Source organism: Entelurus aequoreus, linkage group LG05, assembly GCF_033978785.1.
Source record: "Entelurus aequoreus isolate RoL-2023_Sb linkage group LG05, RoL_Eaeq_v1.1, whole genome shotgun sequence".
NCBI classification, from domain to species: domain Eukaryota; kingdom Metazoa; phylum Chordata; class Actinopteri; order Syngnathiformes; family Syngnathidae; genus Entelurus; species Entelurus aequoreus.
In genome coordinates this window covers 31,290,168-31,306,810 of record NC_084735.1, presented here as the reverse complement: position 1 = coordinate 31,306,810, position 16,643 = coordinate 31,290,168, and the positions used below count along the sequence as shown (strand labels likewise).

The 16,643-nt window shown below is 42.0% G+C and overlaps 1 protein-coding gene across 1 annotated transcript in view; it reads left to right on the top strand.

The window, feature by feature from the left end:
- Positions 1–15,678, top strand: part of LOC133650477 (sodium/potassium/calcium exchanger 3) — a 48,480-nt gene extending 32,802 nt beyond the window's left edge. The window contains exons 3-17 of the mRNA XM_062047757.1: positions 4,940–5,016; positions 5,089–5,163; positions 5,255–5,339; positions 5,505–5,608; positions 5,680–5,754; positions 5,830–5,855; positions 9,345–9,398; positions 9,494–9,636; positions 9,763–9,935; positions 13,404–13,587; positions 13,656–13,822; positions 13,898–14,012; positions 14,067–14,179; positions 14,263–14,328; positions 14,408–15,678. Of these exons, the coding sequence (XP_061903741.1) occupies positions 4,940–5,016; positions 5,089–5,163; positions 5,255–5,339; positions 5,505–5,608; positions 5,680–5,754; positions 5,830–5,855; positions 9,345–9,398; positions 9,494–9,636; positions 9,763–9,935; positions 13,404–13,587; positions 13,656–13,822; positions 13,898–14,012; positions 14,067–14,179; positions 14,263–14,328; positions 14,408–14,518 (1,568 nt within the window). The 3' untranslated portion in view covers positions 14,519–15,678. The remainder of the gene's footprint in view (positions 1–4,939; positions 5,017–5,088; positions 5,164–5,254; positions 5,340–5,504; positions 5,609–5,679; positions 5,755–5,829; positions 5,856–9,344; positions 9,399–9,493; positions 9,637–9,762; positions 9,936–13,403; positions 13,588–13,655; positions 13,823–13,897; positions 14,013–14,066; positions 14,180–14,262; positions 14,329–14,407) is intronic.
- The last annotated feature ends 965 nt before the right edge of the window (positions 15,679–16,643 follow it).

Below are 16,643 nucleotides of genomic sequence, written 5' to 3'. Positions count from 1 at the left end.
TCGTTACTACTACTACTGGCATCCGTAAGTCTCGGAAGACAATGGATTGGCGCCCCTTGGATATGATTTAGTTGGTCATGCAGCGTCTGCTGTGGCTGTACAGACCCACACGGGAGTGACAGTCTCTGTTGCACTTGGTGCATTTATAAGTCGAGTCAGCGACAGGATGTAGTTGCTTGCTCTTTCTCTGAGCTCGCTTCTCATCTGCAAGCTGGCGGAGTGTTGCCTCGCCAGCTTTCAGTCCAGTGTTCACGGTGTGTCTCCAGCTGGATCTGTCCTGAGCAAGCTCTTCCCAGGTGTTCAGGTCCATGTCGATCGCTTTCAGGTCACGCTTGCAGACATCCTTGAAGCGGAGATGTGGCCGTCCTGTTGTCCTCTTGCCGGAGGCAAGCTCTGCGTAGAGGATGTCTTTGGGGATCCGGCCATCGTCCATTCGACGCACATGGCCCAGCCATCGAAGGCGACGCTGACGGAGCAGAGTGACCATGCTGGGAATCTTAGCTTGCATCAGCACCTCGTTGTTTGTCACACGATCGCTCCATATAATCCCGAGTATGCGACGGAGGCAGCGCATGTGAAAGGCACTTAGCCTCTTCTCCTGCGAGGAGTACAGAGTCCAGGATTCGCTGGCGTACAAGAGAGTACTTAGCACGCAGGCACGATACACAGCGATCTTGGTGTTGATTGTCAGCATGCTGTTGTTCCACACTCTTTGCGACAACCTGGCCAAGGTTGTGGGAGCCTTGCCGATCCTCTTGTTGATCTCTGCTTCCAGTGAGAGGTTGTCAGTGATGGTGGAACCAAGGTATGTGAACTGGCTGACGACCTCTAGTTCATAGTCGTTGATGGTGATACAGGGTGGTTCAGCATCTTGGGCCATCACATTTGTCTTCTTCAGACTGATAGTCAGGCTGAACTCTTCGCATGCCTTTGCAAAGCGGTCCATCAGGCTCTGTAGCTCTTCTTCTGTGTGGGTGGCCAGAGCAGCGTCATCTGCAAACAGCATGTCTCTGATGGTTACCTTCAGGTTGAACAGTCTGACCGAGTGTGGAGGTAAACACCCTCGGTCGACGATCCGAAGGCATGCTTCAGCAGAACAGCAAAGAAGATGCCGAAGAGAGTGGGAGCGAGGACACAGCCCTGCTTGACGCCACTGCGGATGTCGAAAGCATCTGACGTCGAGCCGTCATATTGAACTGTGCCTTTCATGCCGTCATGGAACGACTTGATCATGCTCAGGAGTCTCGTGGGCAGCCAATCTTCGCTAGGACTGTGAAGAGCCCATCCCTGCTGACAAGGTCAAACGCTTTGGTCAGATCTATGAAGGCCAGAAAGAGGGGCTTGTGCTGCTCTCTGCACTTTTCTTGCAGTTGCCTGATGGTGAAGACCATGTCAATGGTTGATCTTTCCGAGCGGAACCCGCACTGTGACTCTGGGTATACTCTATCAGCAAGCTTCTGCAGTCTGTTCAGGAGGACGCGTGCAAAGACTTTGCCTACGATGCTTAGGAGAGATATTCCTCTGTAGTTGTTACAATCGCTTCTATCACCCTTGTTCTTGTACAGAGTAACGATGTTGGCGTCTCTCATGTCCTGAGGTACTGCTCCTTCCTCCCAGCACTGACAGAGGAGGTCGTAAAGATGTTCCCTCAGTGTGCTGTCGCCGCACTTGATGACTTCAGGTGGTATGCCATCCTTCCCAGGCGCTTTCCCTGAGGACAGGCTCTCAATGGCCTTCTTCAGTTCAGCCACAGTGGGTTTCTCGTCCAGTTCAGCCATAAGAGGGAGGCTTTCAATGACTGCAAGGGCATCGGATGTGACTTGATTCTGTCTGGAGTACAGTTCGGAATAGTGTTCCACCCATCTCTCTATCTGCTTGCTTTTGTGCTGGATGGTCTCGCCCGTGGCAGACTTTAGTGGTGCTGTAACCTTCTTGGTGGGGCCCATGGCTTTCTTGATGCCTTCGTACATGCCCCTGATGTTTCCAGTATCAGCCGCTAACTGGATGCTCTGTCAGAGCTGGAGCCAGTATTCGTTAGCACATTGCCTTGCTAGTCTCTGTACTTTGCTCTTGGCAGATCTGTACACCTGCAGGGTCCTCTGGCTGGGGGATCGCTTGTATTCCAGGTGAGCTCTGCGGCGTTCTTCTACGGCTGGAGTGAGTATAGAGGAGTTGGCCTCAAACCAGTCGTTGTTCTTTGTCTGCTTCTTTCCAAAGACCATTATGGCAGTGCTATCAAAACAAAACTATCACTGTACGATGTCTACTTTCACTGGGATCAACGTTCCCTCTAAGGTGCGCGCCTGTGCAATTGCGCACTGCTCAAGCGTCCTCTGCGCACGGAAAATCTATGCCACGCACAAAATCAAATAAAAAAATAAGCGCATAACAATTTTCGACACACGGACACGACAGAGAAAACCGTTTTCGTCATCATTGTTCAGATATTGTAACGTCTGTCGAGACGCTTTGAGGACATGAATTCCATCCATCACTTTACTGAGCCATCCATCCATCCATTTTCTACCGCTTATTCCCTTCGGGGTTGCGGGGGGCGCTGGAGCCTATCTCAGCTACAATTGGGCGGAAGGCGGGGTACACCCTGGACAAGTCGCCACCTCATCGCAGGGCCAACACAGATAGACAGACAACATTCACACTCACATTCACACACTAGGGCCAATTTAGTGTTGCCAATCAACCTATCCCCAGGTGCATGTTTTTGGAGGTGGGAGGAAGCCGGAGTACCCGGAGGGAACCCACGCAGTCACGGGGAGAACATGCAAACTCCACACAGAAAGATCCCGAGGCCAGGATTGAACTCACAACTACTCAGGACCTTCGTATTGTGAGGCAGATGCACTAACCCCTCTTCCACCGTGCTGCCAAAACTCTTTATTTTCGGCCATAAACACATCACCAAAACATTAGTAAAAATAAATGATATCTAGCAAAAGTGGTCATTTTCTGCGGTACAAACCAGACCAAAAGCAACTTTGTTATATCAACAGCAGCCGCTCGCTCTTTCTCACTTGCACCAACACATGCACATATGGCCAGTGATGCGTTTACAGACACACAAAAAGTCAGACAACTCCAACACCACACATAAAGTGTCATTCCAGGTCGTTACACTATGATTTACCAATCAAATGTGTGCTTATTCTAGTGTCATTTATTAGGAATCTTAATTTATAAATATTAACCATGAAATGCTGTTAATATATTAAATAAATACTAATAAAAATATATTTTTTACAAACAGGAAGTTGCAGGAATGTACACATGATCCCCTGCTTACATCTCATTGTGCAACATGTGAATGTTTTAATGGGAACTAAATGCAATGTCTGAAAGGGGTACAAATTATTTCCAAAGCAGGACCTCCACCCAGACAAACAATACAAGTACACAGTTCATGAAAAACAATATTTTTTGTTATTGTCATTGTAAGTGGGCCTAAATGCTTATTATAGAAAATCATCTCATGGAAATGACTGCTGTCATTTGATTATAATAATAAGAGAATGTTGTCGGTCTATCTGTGTTGGCCCTGCGATGAGGTGGGGACTTGTCCAGGGTGTATCCCGCCTTCCGCCCTAATGCAGCTGAGATAGGCTCCAGCACCCCCCGCGACTCCGAAAGGGACAAGCGGTAGAAAATGGATGGATGGATGGAGATTGAACTTATTTAGTCAGGTTTGGGACAGGTGTGCTGCTGGTGTAGCCACAGTGTGCACGTCTGATGTTGCTCACATGGGCTCCACTGAATGCTCAGGGAGTTTTTGCGTTTGCTCACACACATGAACAATTAGAGGGAACATTGACTGGGATGCTGATTGATGGGATGTTTATATCAAGACTTGTTACCTGTTTGAATTCATCATAATCTTCCCTCGCAGGTGAAACATGCTCAGAGCAAACAAGCATCTTGTCGCATCTTCTTAGCAATGTCTAGCGGTCTGTTGAATTTTATATTTGACCAACTTCTTAATTTAAGGACACCACCTTCTACTAAACTGTACAAGTGCGAAGCATGGTTTGTAAACTAGCACAGACTTTTAACAACTGAGGTGCTGCAGCAGCATTTAAGTATGTCAATATCTGCAGTAGCTACATTACCTCCGTGTTCAAGAAGCGGTGTTGCTAAAAGTAGTTCCTCTGTGTTATCTCTTATAACAATGTCGCTAATACTTGGTTAATGAGCAGGTCACGGCATGTAAATGGAGTGTTGTTGGCGGTTTTTGGATGGGGGTTTATGGGCAGAATAGATGACCAGCCGTATATTACAATTTAGAATGCATTAAAAAGAGAAAAACATGTTGTCTCACAGAGGGATTGTAAATGATTGGCAAAATTCCTCAAAAAGAGCAGTTCCCTTTTAAACCTCAATGAGCAAAGTGTCTGTTCTTAATATGAAACTATTTATTTGGAGTATCAAGGAAGAACAACACTCTCTGTTTTCAGTGTTAGAAAATAAGTAATGCGTTTGTGTAAGCATCATACTAGTTTTTTTGATTGATTGAAACTTTTATTAGTAGATTGCACAGTGAAGTACATATTCCGTACAATTGACCACTAAATGGTAACACCCGAATAAGTTTTTCAATTTGTTTAAGTCGGGGTCCACGTAAATCAATTCATGGTACAAATATATACTATCATCATAACACAGTCATCACACAAGTTAATCATCAGAGTATATATATTGAATTATTCACATTATTTACAATCCGGGGGGTGGGATGAGGAGGGTTTGGTTCATAACAGCATTCTTCAGTCATCAACAATTGCATCATCTGAAACAGTGTAGGTCTGAATTTGTAGGATATGTACAGCGAGCAGAGAACATAGTGAGTTCAGAAAGCTTAAGAACAAGTATATACATTAGAATTACATTTGATTATTTACATACGAGTCATCATGTCTGTGCCTTGCAGCTATCCATGAGTTTCCAGAAGACATCTTCACCAAGGAGCAGAGGAAGAATGGAGCTGTCTTACTGCATGTACTCTGTGTGAGTATTACTAGATCATAATTGGAGGTGTTATTGTGTCTCTATCTAACAAGGCAGTGTGTGTCCTTACAGGCTATCTACATGTTCTACGCTCTGGCCATTGTCTGTGATGACTACTTTGTCCCATCGCTTGAGAAAATATCAGAGGTAAGGACCAGCACTGGCGTGCCTTGAGTACACGTGGCATCTGTAATATTTTAACCAGTGTGCGTGTTGCTTTTTCTAACCCCTCGCTCAGAATCTACAGCTGAGTGAGGATGTTGCCGGGGCAACCTTCATGGCAGCGGGAAGCTCTGCTCCAGAGCTCTTCACCTCTCTCATTGGTGACTAGTTTGTTTTCACCTCAATGGTACATTTAAAAATAGCAACACACAGCACTTGCATCTGCGGGTACTGCATTGCCTGCAGCCTCCAGTAGATGTGAGTAGCGTGGCTTCAAAAAGCACCAAAATCCCGCTTTGCGTTACATTAACTTTTGTGTCTGCCAGGTGTCTTTATCACTAAAGGGGACGTGGGCGTGGGTACCATCGTCGGCTCGGCCGTCTTCAACATCCTGGTCATCATCGGCCTGAGTGGCATCTTCGCAGGCCAGGTCAGAAAAACGCCATCATTTCAGTAAATTTGTCGCAAGATGGCTGAACTCCAGCGTGTGCCTCCCCACAGACGATAACATTGACGTGGTGGTCCTTATTTCGAGACTCCTCCTACTACATCCTGTCTGTGCTGACCCTAATCATGGTGAGCTGCGAGTCTCACACCTGCAGGGACGCTTTTGTCCTTCTATTTATAATTCTCTCTTTCTGCTCTCTTAAGGTTATTTATGACGCTGTGGTCGTCTGGTGAGTCAAGCATTTCTAGAATCTCCTCTGTGGTACAAGCCTGCTCTTTGTCCTTCCAAAACTCTTAATTAGCTGTGCACTTGTCAGCCAGGTCAACAATCAGTGGAGCATCAGCACGTTGTCTTATTGATTAGCGCTCTTCTTCCAAAGCCTCATTTTACTCTCATCAGGTCACCAGTGAGCTTTGCAAGTGGCCGTGTGGGAAAATGTATGTCCTCTTTCTCAGCCGTGTCCGTGTTTTTATAGTCCTTATTGTTTGGACCAGAAGCATGCTGTGCTTTAATCAAAGTGCAGATTTATGGGACACAAAATAGAATCACAGGTGCTTGGTGGCGCTCACCTTGCCGTATTTCACTGCAACTACGTGTCCTGTTTCACTTTCAGCAGACGCAATCAAAAGTCTCACTTGCACAACCACAATGAGCTCTAGTAGAAGAGGTGTGTACAAAATAAACAAGGATGTCAAGAGTGACAGGGGGAGCACACTGACAGGTCATGTAGCTAAATAAGGCAACTTAAAGGGGAACAGCAATTTTTTTTTAAATTTGCCTATAGTTCACGATCATTATGAAAGACATGACGACGGATGTATTTTTTTTGTTTTTATGCATTCTAACTCGTAAATAAAAGTTTGCTTACAGCAGAGCCAATGGGAGGTCCTTTATTCCGCCCATACAACCCAATAAAAGAACATCCAAAAAGCGGCAACAATACTCCATTTACATTTCGGGATTTGAACATTAACCAGGTATTAATATTATTATACGCGCTAACGCAGACAAACTATTTATAGCGGTGCCGTGATCACGAGCTTGCGTGCCTTGTTGACATGATCGACTGATGAACTGCTTCCTCGGTTCCTTGCTCGTCAAACTTTATTGTAGATCATAAATCATGCCTCTTACCTGGATAGTAGAAGAACAAGGACGTATTCCGACAAGTTGGTACACTTTGACAGCCAATTCAAACACGTAAATGGGGACAGAAACGACACGAAAAGACGCTTAGCTCCACCATCCCTTTTGTTTGTGAGGAGTGTAAATCATTCTTCATCTAAACAGGACTACAAAACGTCATTACATCCTAATGACAGTAAGTTTTGTTTTATTATGTTTGTTGGCTCTCATGAAGTCTGCAGTGCGTAATAAACTGATATTAAAAAATAAAAAACAAACGTTGCAATGCGTTTTTGAAATTCATTCCAAAATGCTTGAAATTATCAAAATACGTTAATATTAAAGGTGTGTATAAATGTGCGTGTTACTACATTACATACAGTCGTGGTCATAAGTTTACATACACTTGTAAAGAACATAATGTCATGGCTGTTTTGAGTTCCCAATAACTTCTACAACTCTTATTTTTTTGTGATAGAGTGATTGGAGCACATACTTCTTGGTCAAAAAAAAACATTCAGGAAGTTTGGTTCTTTTATGAATTTATTATGGTTCTACTGAAAAAGTGACCAAATCTGCTGGGTCAAAAGTATACATACAGCAATGTTAATATTTGGTTGCATGTCTCTTGGCAAGTTTCACTGCTATAAGGCGCTTTTGGTAGCCATCCACAAGCTTCTGGCAAGTTTCTGGTTGAATTTTTGACCACTCCCCTTGACAAAATTGGTGCAGTTCAGCTAAATGTGTCATTTTCTGACAAGGACTTTGGGAAGGCCATTGTAAAACCTTAATTCTAGCCTGATTTAGCCATTCCTTTACCACTTTTGACATGTGTTTGGGGTCATTGTCCTGTTGGAACACCCAACTGCGCCCAAGACCCAACCTCCGGGCTGATGATTTTAGGTTGTCCTGAAGAATTTGGAGGTAATCCTCCTTTTTCATTGTCCCATTTACTCTCTGTAAAGCACTAGTTCCATTGGCAGCAAAACAGGCCCAGAGCATAATACTACCACCACCATGCTTGACGGTTGGAGTGGTGTTCCTGGGATTAAAGGCCTAACCTTTTCTCCTCCAAACATATTGCTGCGTATTGCTCAATTATTTTTCATCTGACCACAGAACTTTCCTCCAGAAGGTCTTATCTTTGTCCGTAGGATGTCAGATGAAACAAAAATGTAGCTGTTTGGCAGCAATACCCAGCAATGATAACCTTTTAACCTTCTAAAATTGTTCTTTGAGTGAAATAAGAGACATAAGTTCATTGCATTGTAAGATTTTCTGTTAAAATAAAGCCAAAATTGAAATGTTTTCGTAGATTCCCTTTATTTGGAAAAAGTATCAAAGTATCGATTATACATTTTGGTACCGATACCAAATTATTGGTATCGGGACAACCCTACTATAAATATAATAAAACAATCACTTACTGTACATTTTCTGCTCTCACTGGGATGCCGACTGATGGGATGTTTATATATGTCCGTTTAGATGAAGAATAAATCATAATTCAAAAATTATCCGCAAATGAGCATCTTTTCGTGTCCTCCTCACTATCTCTGGGTCCAAGTTGAATGTCAAAGTTGACCAATTTCTGGGTTTATGGCCACAAACTTCTGCTGTACAAGTGAGAGGCATGATTTATAACCTAGAATGAACTTTTACCATCTCAGAGGCGATGCAGCAGCTCACAATGTCAATAGCTGCATAAAAGTTCTCTGTGATCATGGCACTGCTTAAAGTATCACTATCCATCCATCCATTTTTTACCGCTTGACCCTTCCGGGGTCGCGGGGGGCGCTGGAGCCTATCTCAGCTACATTTGGGCGGAAGGCGGGGTACACCCTGGACAAGTCGCCACTTCATCGCAGGGCCCACACAGATAGACAACATTCACACTCACATTCACACACTAGGGCCAATTTAGTGTTGCCAATCAACCTATCCCCAGGTGCATGTCTTTGGAGGTGGGAGGAAGCCGGAGTACCCGGAGGGAACCCATGCAGTCACGGGGAGAACATGCAAACTTTGCACAGAGATCCCGAGCCCCAGGATCGAACCCAGGACCTTCGTATTGTGAGGCATACGCACAAACCCCTGTTCCACTTGGTTAATATGCAGGTTAAGACATGTAAATGGAGTATTGTTGGCGGTTTTTGGAAGTTCTATTAGAGGGCTTTATGGGTGCAATAGATGAATCCCATTATCTTCATTGTTAGCCACCTTGTACTTGGTGTATTTTACAAATTAGGATGCATAAAAAAAGTTCTGGTCTTTCATAAAGGATTTTGAATGATACGGCAAAATTTCCCAAAAATTTGGTTATTTTTAATTATGCAAGCGAATAATAACCTGTGGGTAATCATGGTCAATCCAAAAAAGCATGACTAATAACAATTTTAAAAAATAAATAATTTGACAGCATTATAACTAGTAAAAATGTTTTGCAGTGATGATGATGATGATGATGATGAGGCAAATAACTTGTGATTAAGAGTTGTAGAAAGCATCACTTCTTTTTCTGGTGAATATTTAATATTAGTCAGGTTGACATCTTTTATATTTCAATGCTTTGTTAATCGAGTTTTCTTTGCAGGTGGGAATCTCTGCTCCTCATGACCATGTATGCTATCTACATCATCATCATGAAGTAAGAGGCCACGCCCCCTCTCTTCATCCAGTTTCTTGTTTTCCTGCAGCTGACTTTCACATGATGTTCATTGATGTTTTTGTTTTGCTTTGCAGGTTCAATGCTCCCCTTATGACCTTTGTGACACGTCAGTTCCGGAGCGCCAGGCCGTGTCGCGCATCGTCAGAGGACAGCAGAGATGACAAGATGGTCGAAGATGCCTCGGCCTGCCACACCTCCATGGTGCTCCTCAACAAAGGTCAGAGTTATTCTCTTACTTGTTGCATTTTTGTAGAAAAATAATACTTGCGTTGTCTGGAGAAACTTAATGAAGTATGATGGGACCATGTCTTGTTTTAACGTTCCTTCTCCGTGTGCCTTTTAGTTCAAGCTCACAACGAGGAGACCGAGACCGCTCCTGTCGTCATGGTGGACGAACTTCTCATCCTCAGCCCCCACAAACTCTCCTTCTCTGAGGCCGGCCTGCGCATTATGATCACCCCTCACTTCTCACCTCGCACCAGGCTCTCCATGGCCGGACGCATGCTCATCAGTGAGGTAACACACAAAATATCATACTGATATATGTATATTTTTTCAAATGGTCTGAAAAAGTAATTTAAAATGTGGCACAGAGGGTTTAGAGACATAGAAAACAGGCAGTGTCAAATCAACAACTCTTCTTCCAGTCACTCACACACCTGGAGACGCACAGCCATGACACAGACACACTCGTAAAAATTAATCAAAGTTTACAGATATAGCCCTTAATCACAAATGTCTCAAAGGGCTGCACAAGCCACAACGACATCCTCGGCTCAGATCCCACATCAGGGCAAGAAAAAACTCAACCAAATGGGAATGTGAAGCCCTGGAACCTGGTCACATTGTTATGGGAGACGCACTGCCTCCTGTCAGTAAGACAGGAGTTAAACCTAGACAAGGCTAAGGCTGACATACCAATACATGTTTTGATACGCTCTAATAGAATGTTATGATAAACGGTGTTGAAAGCAGCGCTAAGATCAAGTAGCAGCAACATAGATGACGCATCAGTATCCATAGTTAGCAATAGATCATTAGTCATTTTTGCAAGGTCTATCTCCGTAGAGTGATTTGCCCTGAAACCGGACTAAAAAGGGTTCACAAAGATTGTTAGACGATAAGCTTTCATTAAGCTGCTCTGCAAATTTTTTTTAGAGGATTTTCTTGATAAAGGGAAGGTGGGACACCAGCCGGTAGTTTACCATGAGGTCAGAATCGAGGTTAGGTCTTTTGAGCAGAGGATGAATAACCGCTTTTTCTGAATGCTAGGGGAACAGTGCCAGAGGAGAGTGATAAGTTAATATTTAACACTGATGGTCCTAATATTACAAACAGCTCCTTGATAAGTTTCCCAGGAAGTGGGTCAAGTAAACATGTTGTTTGTTTGTTCCATTTACATGTTGCAGGAGTTCCTCAAATGTTATTTCTTCACAAAGAACGGCAATATCTGTTGTACATATATTCGTATCTGCGTTAATAGAACCCAGTTGGAGCTGGGACGCGTTCTTTAATCTCTCTTCTAATTCATTCAATTTTCTTAGTTAATAAATTAATATGTTGTATGTATGTTCCGGGTGATGTAGTCCCTTATACTAAGGTGTGGTGTCCGGTAGACTGGGGTGTAGGACTAGCTAAAGGGCTAAATCTGTTATGCGCCTCAACCAGTTCACCGTGGCTTGTAAGCCGCTTAGGGCTGCTACACACTGGGCTAGTCAGCCCGCTACAGCGGACGCTAGCAAACAATAGGCCTGCTCTAGGAAGAGTCCTGGTGGTTCCAAACATCTTCCATTTACAAATGATGGAGTCCACTGTGCTCATTGGGATCTTGAGGCAGCAGATATTTTTCTGTGCCTCTGGATAATCCTGTCTTGTAGGTCTACAGACAATTCCTTCCGCTTCATGCTTTGTTCATGCTTTGTCAAGTGTGAGACCTTACACTGTATATAGACAGGTGTGTGCCTTTCCATATCATGTCTAATCAATTGAATTGACCACAGGTTGACTCCAATTAAGCTGTAGGAACATCTAAAATGATCAGTTGAAATAGGAAGCACCTGAGCTTTTGAGCTTTATGGCGTGGACTTTGAATACTTATGTACATGGGATTTCTTAGTTTGTTAAATGTGTAAAATACATTAGCAAACATTTCTAAAAAACAAAACAAAACATACTTTCACACATTGAAAGGACAAAATTTAATGTATTTAATTTTAGAATATAGCTGTAACATAAAAAAATGTGGAAAAAGGGAAGCGCTGTGAATACTTTCCAAATGCACTGTAATTGAAAACCGTGACATCATTTGATCAAAAACCCTTCAAATTATTAAAATTAGGTAAAAAACATATGTTTGGTATTTTAAAAAGAGAGTTCAAAATGTTTGTATCCTTTGAAAAATTCAGGATGTGTGTCCTGTTTGGATATGGGGAATTGTGGAATAACTGCCAGTGTACAGAAAATCATGTATAATGGAGTAACAACAAAAAGGATGGCCAAATTGGAGCAACAACTTTCTGAAATGACAAAAAAAAGTCAGCCTTTGTCTCCTTTGGGTCACTATGGTATTTTTAATAAATTCAAATCTTGAACACCAGTGAGTCAGTGTTGGCGCTAGGAATTTTCAGAATGGGGTCCCAATGACCCCATCAAGTCATAAAAATGGGGTCCCACTTATTCTGTTATATCTCACATTCTATACTGTGTTTTGGAAAAAGGTTGTCATAAACGTTACTTTTAATTAATTAAAAAAATAATACAAAAGAAAATAATTTTTTATGTATATGTAAATTTATTCAGTGATGAACATTCATTCACTTTCTTCTTTCCTTCATGGATCTAAACTTTACCGCTGCCTGTATTTTTTTCTATATTTTTATTTAGTAAGTTGTAGGTGTATTTATTTCAGTATAAAAGTGTAAAAGGTTTTGCTCTGGTCATGAAATTATGATAATGGTGTGCCAGGATACATTATTTCATTAACGCTTAAATCTCTAGAGTCTACATCAACTTCAGATCTATCCGGCAATTCTAAGTTGTTTTTTTTATGTTTTTTTGTTTTCCTGCCCTTTTTGTCAAAGAAAACTGTTTTTTATGGCAAACACAAAATATGCCAAATCTTCCACAAAAAATATTTTTCAAAGTGGAATATTTGATGTGAAGTAATCTGAGCCTTGGATAGGTAAATAATTTATAATAACATTGATTTTCATTCAGGGCAGCACGGTGGAAGAGGGGTTAGTGCGTCTGCCTCACAATACGAAGGTCCTGAGTAGTCTTGGGTTCAATCCCAGGCTCGGGATCTTTCTGTGTGGAGTTTGCATGTTCTCCCCGTGACTGCGTGGGTTCCCTCCGGGTACTCCGGCTTCCTCCCACCTCCAAAGACATGCACCTGGGGATAGGTTGATTGGCAAAACAAATTGGCCCTGGTGTGTGAATGTGAGTGTGAATGTTGTCTGTCTATCTGTGTTGGCCCTGCGATGAGGTGGCTACTTGTCCAGGGTGTACCCCGCCTTCCGCCCGATTGTAGCTGAGATAGGCTCCAGTGCCCCCCGCGACCCCGAAGGGAATAAGCGGTAGAAAATGGATGGATGATTTTCATTCAATATTCTGTTTTGAGCAATGACAGTTTTAAAGAAAAACAACAGCTTTGTTTTATAAGTCAACATTGAAACTTTTTCTAAATTACATTTCACCTGTAAGCTTTTTTTATTCCACTTTCGTTATGTTTTTGTTTATTTTAATAGTATATTTAGAATGTGCTGTGGGCCTTTAAAACATTAGCTGTGGGTCGCGTCCAGGGGACGCGCGGACTTCCGGAAATTTGCGTCCTTTGATTTCATTGCGTAAAAAATTTTTTAAAAAAAAAGTGTGTTAACGCCAACACTGGTGAGTCATTAAAAATAAGGTCGTCCAATTCAATAGTTAAATGTACATATTCAAAGATTATTCTTCACTTTTTTGTTAATAAAATACCCTCCTCAGAGACAGAGGCTGATCCGGAGTTCCGGTGTGGGGTCCAAAGGAAGCTCCACCACCAACATTCTGAAGAGGACTGGCTCCTGTAGTTTGGAAAACGGAGGCGGGATAAGAAACACAGACTGTGGAGACAAGCCAGGGATGGAAGAAGACGAGGACTACGGGATATTCCACCCTTTCCACATCCCAGGTGAGCAAGTGTCATGGCTGACTGATTGACTTGAATAAACTAAACGTATGTGAGCGTCTGTGCCTCAGCTGGCTGCTCCGCACGGATCAAGTGGTTCATCACGTGGCCTCTGGGCCTCCTGCTCTACTGCAGCGTGCCCAACTGTGTTCTACCACGCTGGCACCGCTGGTTCATGGCCACCTTTGTGGCCTCCACACTGTGGATCGCTGTCTTCTCCTACCTCATGGTGTGGATGGTAAGCCCCACACTGAATATAAGGAACATGTAACCTGAATGAGAGCAGACATTTAGTACCACATGTCCCTTGCAGGTCACCATTGTGAGTTTCACCTTAGACATCCCAGACTACATCATGGGCATCACCTTCCTGGCTGCAGGGACCAGCGTGCCCGACTGCATGGCCAGCCTCATTGTTGCCCGACAAGGTAAAATAAAAACATCCAAATTGTCCAGAGTCTGACATGTTTCTCTTTTGTCAGGCATGGGGGACATGGCGGTGTCCAACTCCATAGGCAGCAATATCTTTGACATCCTGCTGGGTTTGGGTTTCCCCTGGGCTTTACGCACACTTGTGGTAGATCACGGATCATCAGTATGCAAACCTTAGCTTTTTTTTTTTCAATTCCTCGTACTGTTGTCTCCTAGCAACGCTTGTATCCTCATGCTTCCCCACAGGTGTCCATCAATAACAAAGGACTGGTGTATTCTGTCGTCCTGCTGCTGGCCTCCGTGTTCCTCACAGTGAGTCCACACAGCAGATGTTTCCATCGGCCATTTTAAAATCTTGTATACTTGGACTAAGAGGTACCATTCCTTTCAGGTGACCAGCATTTATCTGAACCGCTGGAGGCTGGATCGCCGCCTTGGATTTGGCCTGTTGTTTCTCTACTCCATCTTCCTGCTCTGCTCCATCTTCTTTGGCCAGATGTGAGGCTAAGGTCAGACATGTTTTACCTACTGTCTGTCCTCTTTGCTCTAGTAAAAAAAAAAAGTTAGTGTTTGTTTTCCTAGCTGTTTGTAGTACGTACACACACAGTGACCTTCCTTTCATTAGTTTGATTTCTTACAGTGTTTGATGACATAAAGAAGGAGCAATTTAGTTATCCGAATCTTCTACATGATCCTAATTAATTTATTGGAAAAGAAACACCAGCTGTTGGTATAAATGTTGTTCTTAACGGTACTTTATTCTGCTGTCATGCTAGCTACACCAGATTCAGCATATTGTCTGTTTACGTTTATATTTGAGTGTAATATTTACAGTAGCAGTTGCCTCCATGCAGTCTGTCTGAGGCTGTGATGTCCTACAGTAAAAAGGACACCTTGAACATGTCAGCATTTCTAGACTAGAACGATTGATATGAAATGCATATTAATAGTATTGGTACATCTTTTTGTACGTTCATTGACTTCATCTTTAGGGGTCTTGTTAGGATTCAATAGAAATATACAAATTTTGACTTTACGATGTATTTTCTACACTTTGATGCTTTCTTGTTTGATTCCAAGCACTTTGGTGGAACATTTTAATTTAGCACAAACCTTCACTGCTATTTATTGTACTTGTGAGCAATAATACTGCATACTGCTGCTCCTTTTATTAATACTCAAATAATTCTAAACATTGCTTGTTTTTCTATGGAGGGAAAAAAGATGCCAGACGTTGGTAGTGATATGAAATGTTCCACCAAAGGCCAGAATTGTTTGTATAAATACAATACTTTCTACCTTTTTTTTTTAAATGTTCAATGACTGATTATAGATTTACAATACTGAAGCTCTGACTAGTTAGATTTGTGATTGTATTCATATTTAAATTAGATTATGTGAATAATTGTTCATGCATATTTCTGTGTAAAAAAATAATATTTTGAATGTTTCACACACTTGTGATTTTGTGAAAGGGAACTTCAAAGTTTTAAGAAATAAGATGCAGACTGTGTAAGCCACTGCAGCCAGAATGTTTGTATGTTCAATGGTAAAAATATGTTTATTAAAATGTGATGCTGGGATAAAATATATTTTAGAATTCACATTAAGCATCAGATTATAGACTGTTAATTCTTGAGTGCAATAAAAATGTTCAACAATGTTTGTTTACATTTTTTCTTTTAAAAGGAAAACACGCACGATGCATGCTCATTCAAATTAAAACACTGCTGCCATCTAGTGGAGAACATCTGCAACCATGGAAGGTGTTTCTAGTAGACACGTGTACTATATCTAAGAACTATATCTTTAGATCAGGGGTCACCAACCTTTTTGAAACCAAGGGCTACTTCTTGGGTACTGATTACTGCGAAGGGCTACCAGTTAGATACACACTTAAATAAATTGACCGAAGTAGCCAATTTGCTCAATTTACCTTTAACTCTGTTATTATTAATAATTAATGATATTTATCTTTGTGGAAACACTGATCATCTTAATGATTCCTCACAATAAATATATATAGAAACAGATAAATATCAATATGCAACACTTTATTTTTATATTTTCTCTAAGTGCACATTTTTCAAATTGAACATTTTCAAATGATCACTTCTAAGACAGTCTTGTGAAATCACAATATCCCATTTTAACTAGCTAGCCACTAACATTTTTTAACAAATCATGAATTACTTTGCACCATGTTTGTACAAATAATAACTCATGTAAAATACAAAAGTAAACTCTCAAATTTTTAAATCATGTCACACTTTGAACTGGACACCAAATCTGTTATCTGTTTCTTTGTCAGTTAGTGGGAAGCCTGGCATTGCATGCTGTTAACTAGTGTGTTGTACTCTGGTGTGTAACTTGACACTGCAACTCTGAGTGAGTCTTGCAGATGTGCATCAGTGAGGCGTGTTCTGTGTTTGTTCTTGATGAAGTTCATGTCAGAAAAGGCTGATTCACAAAGATAAGATTTTTCCTCATTGTTTGCGGAACCTTCTTAATCTTTTGGACATATTTTCACAGCAATCTGGCCTTAAGCTTAATTATGATAAATGTAAAATGTTAAGGATCGGAAATCTAAAGGGAACGTCCTTTCGAATGGAATGCAAAGTGCCTGT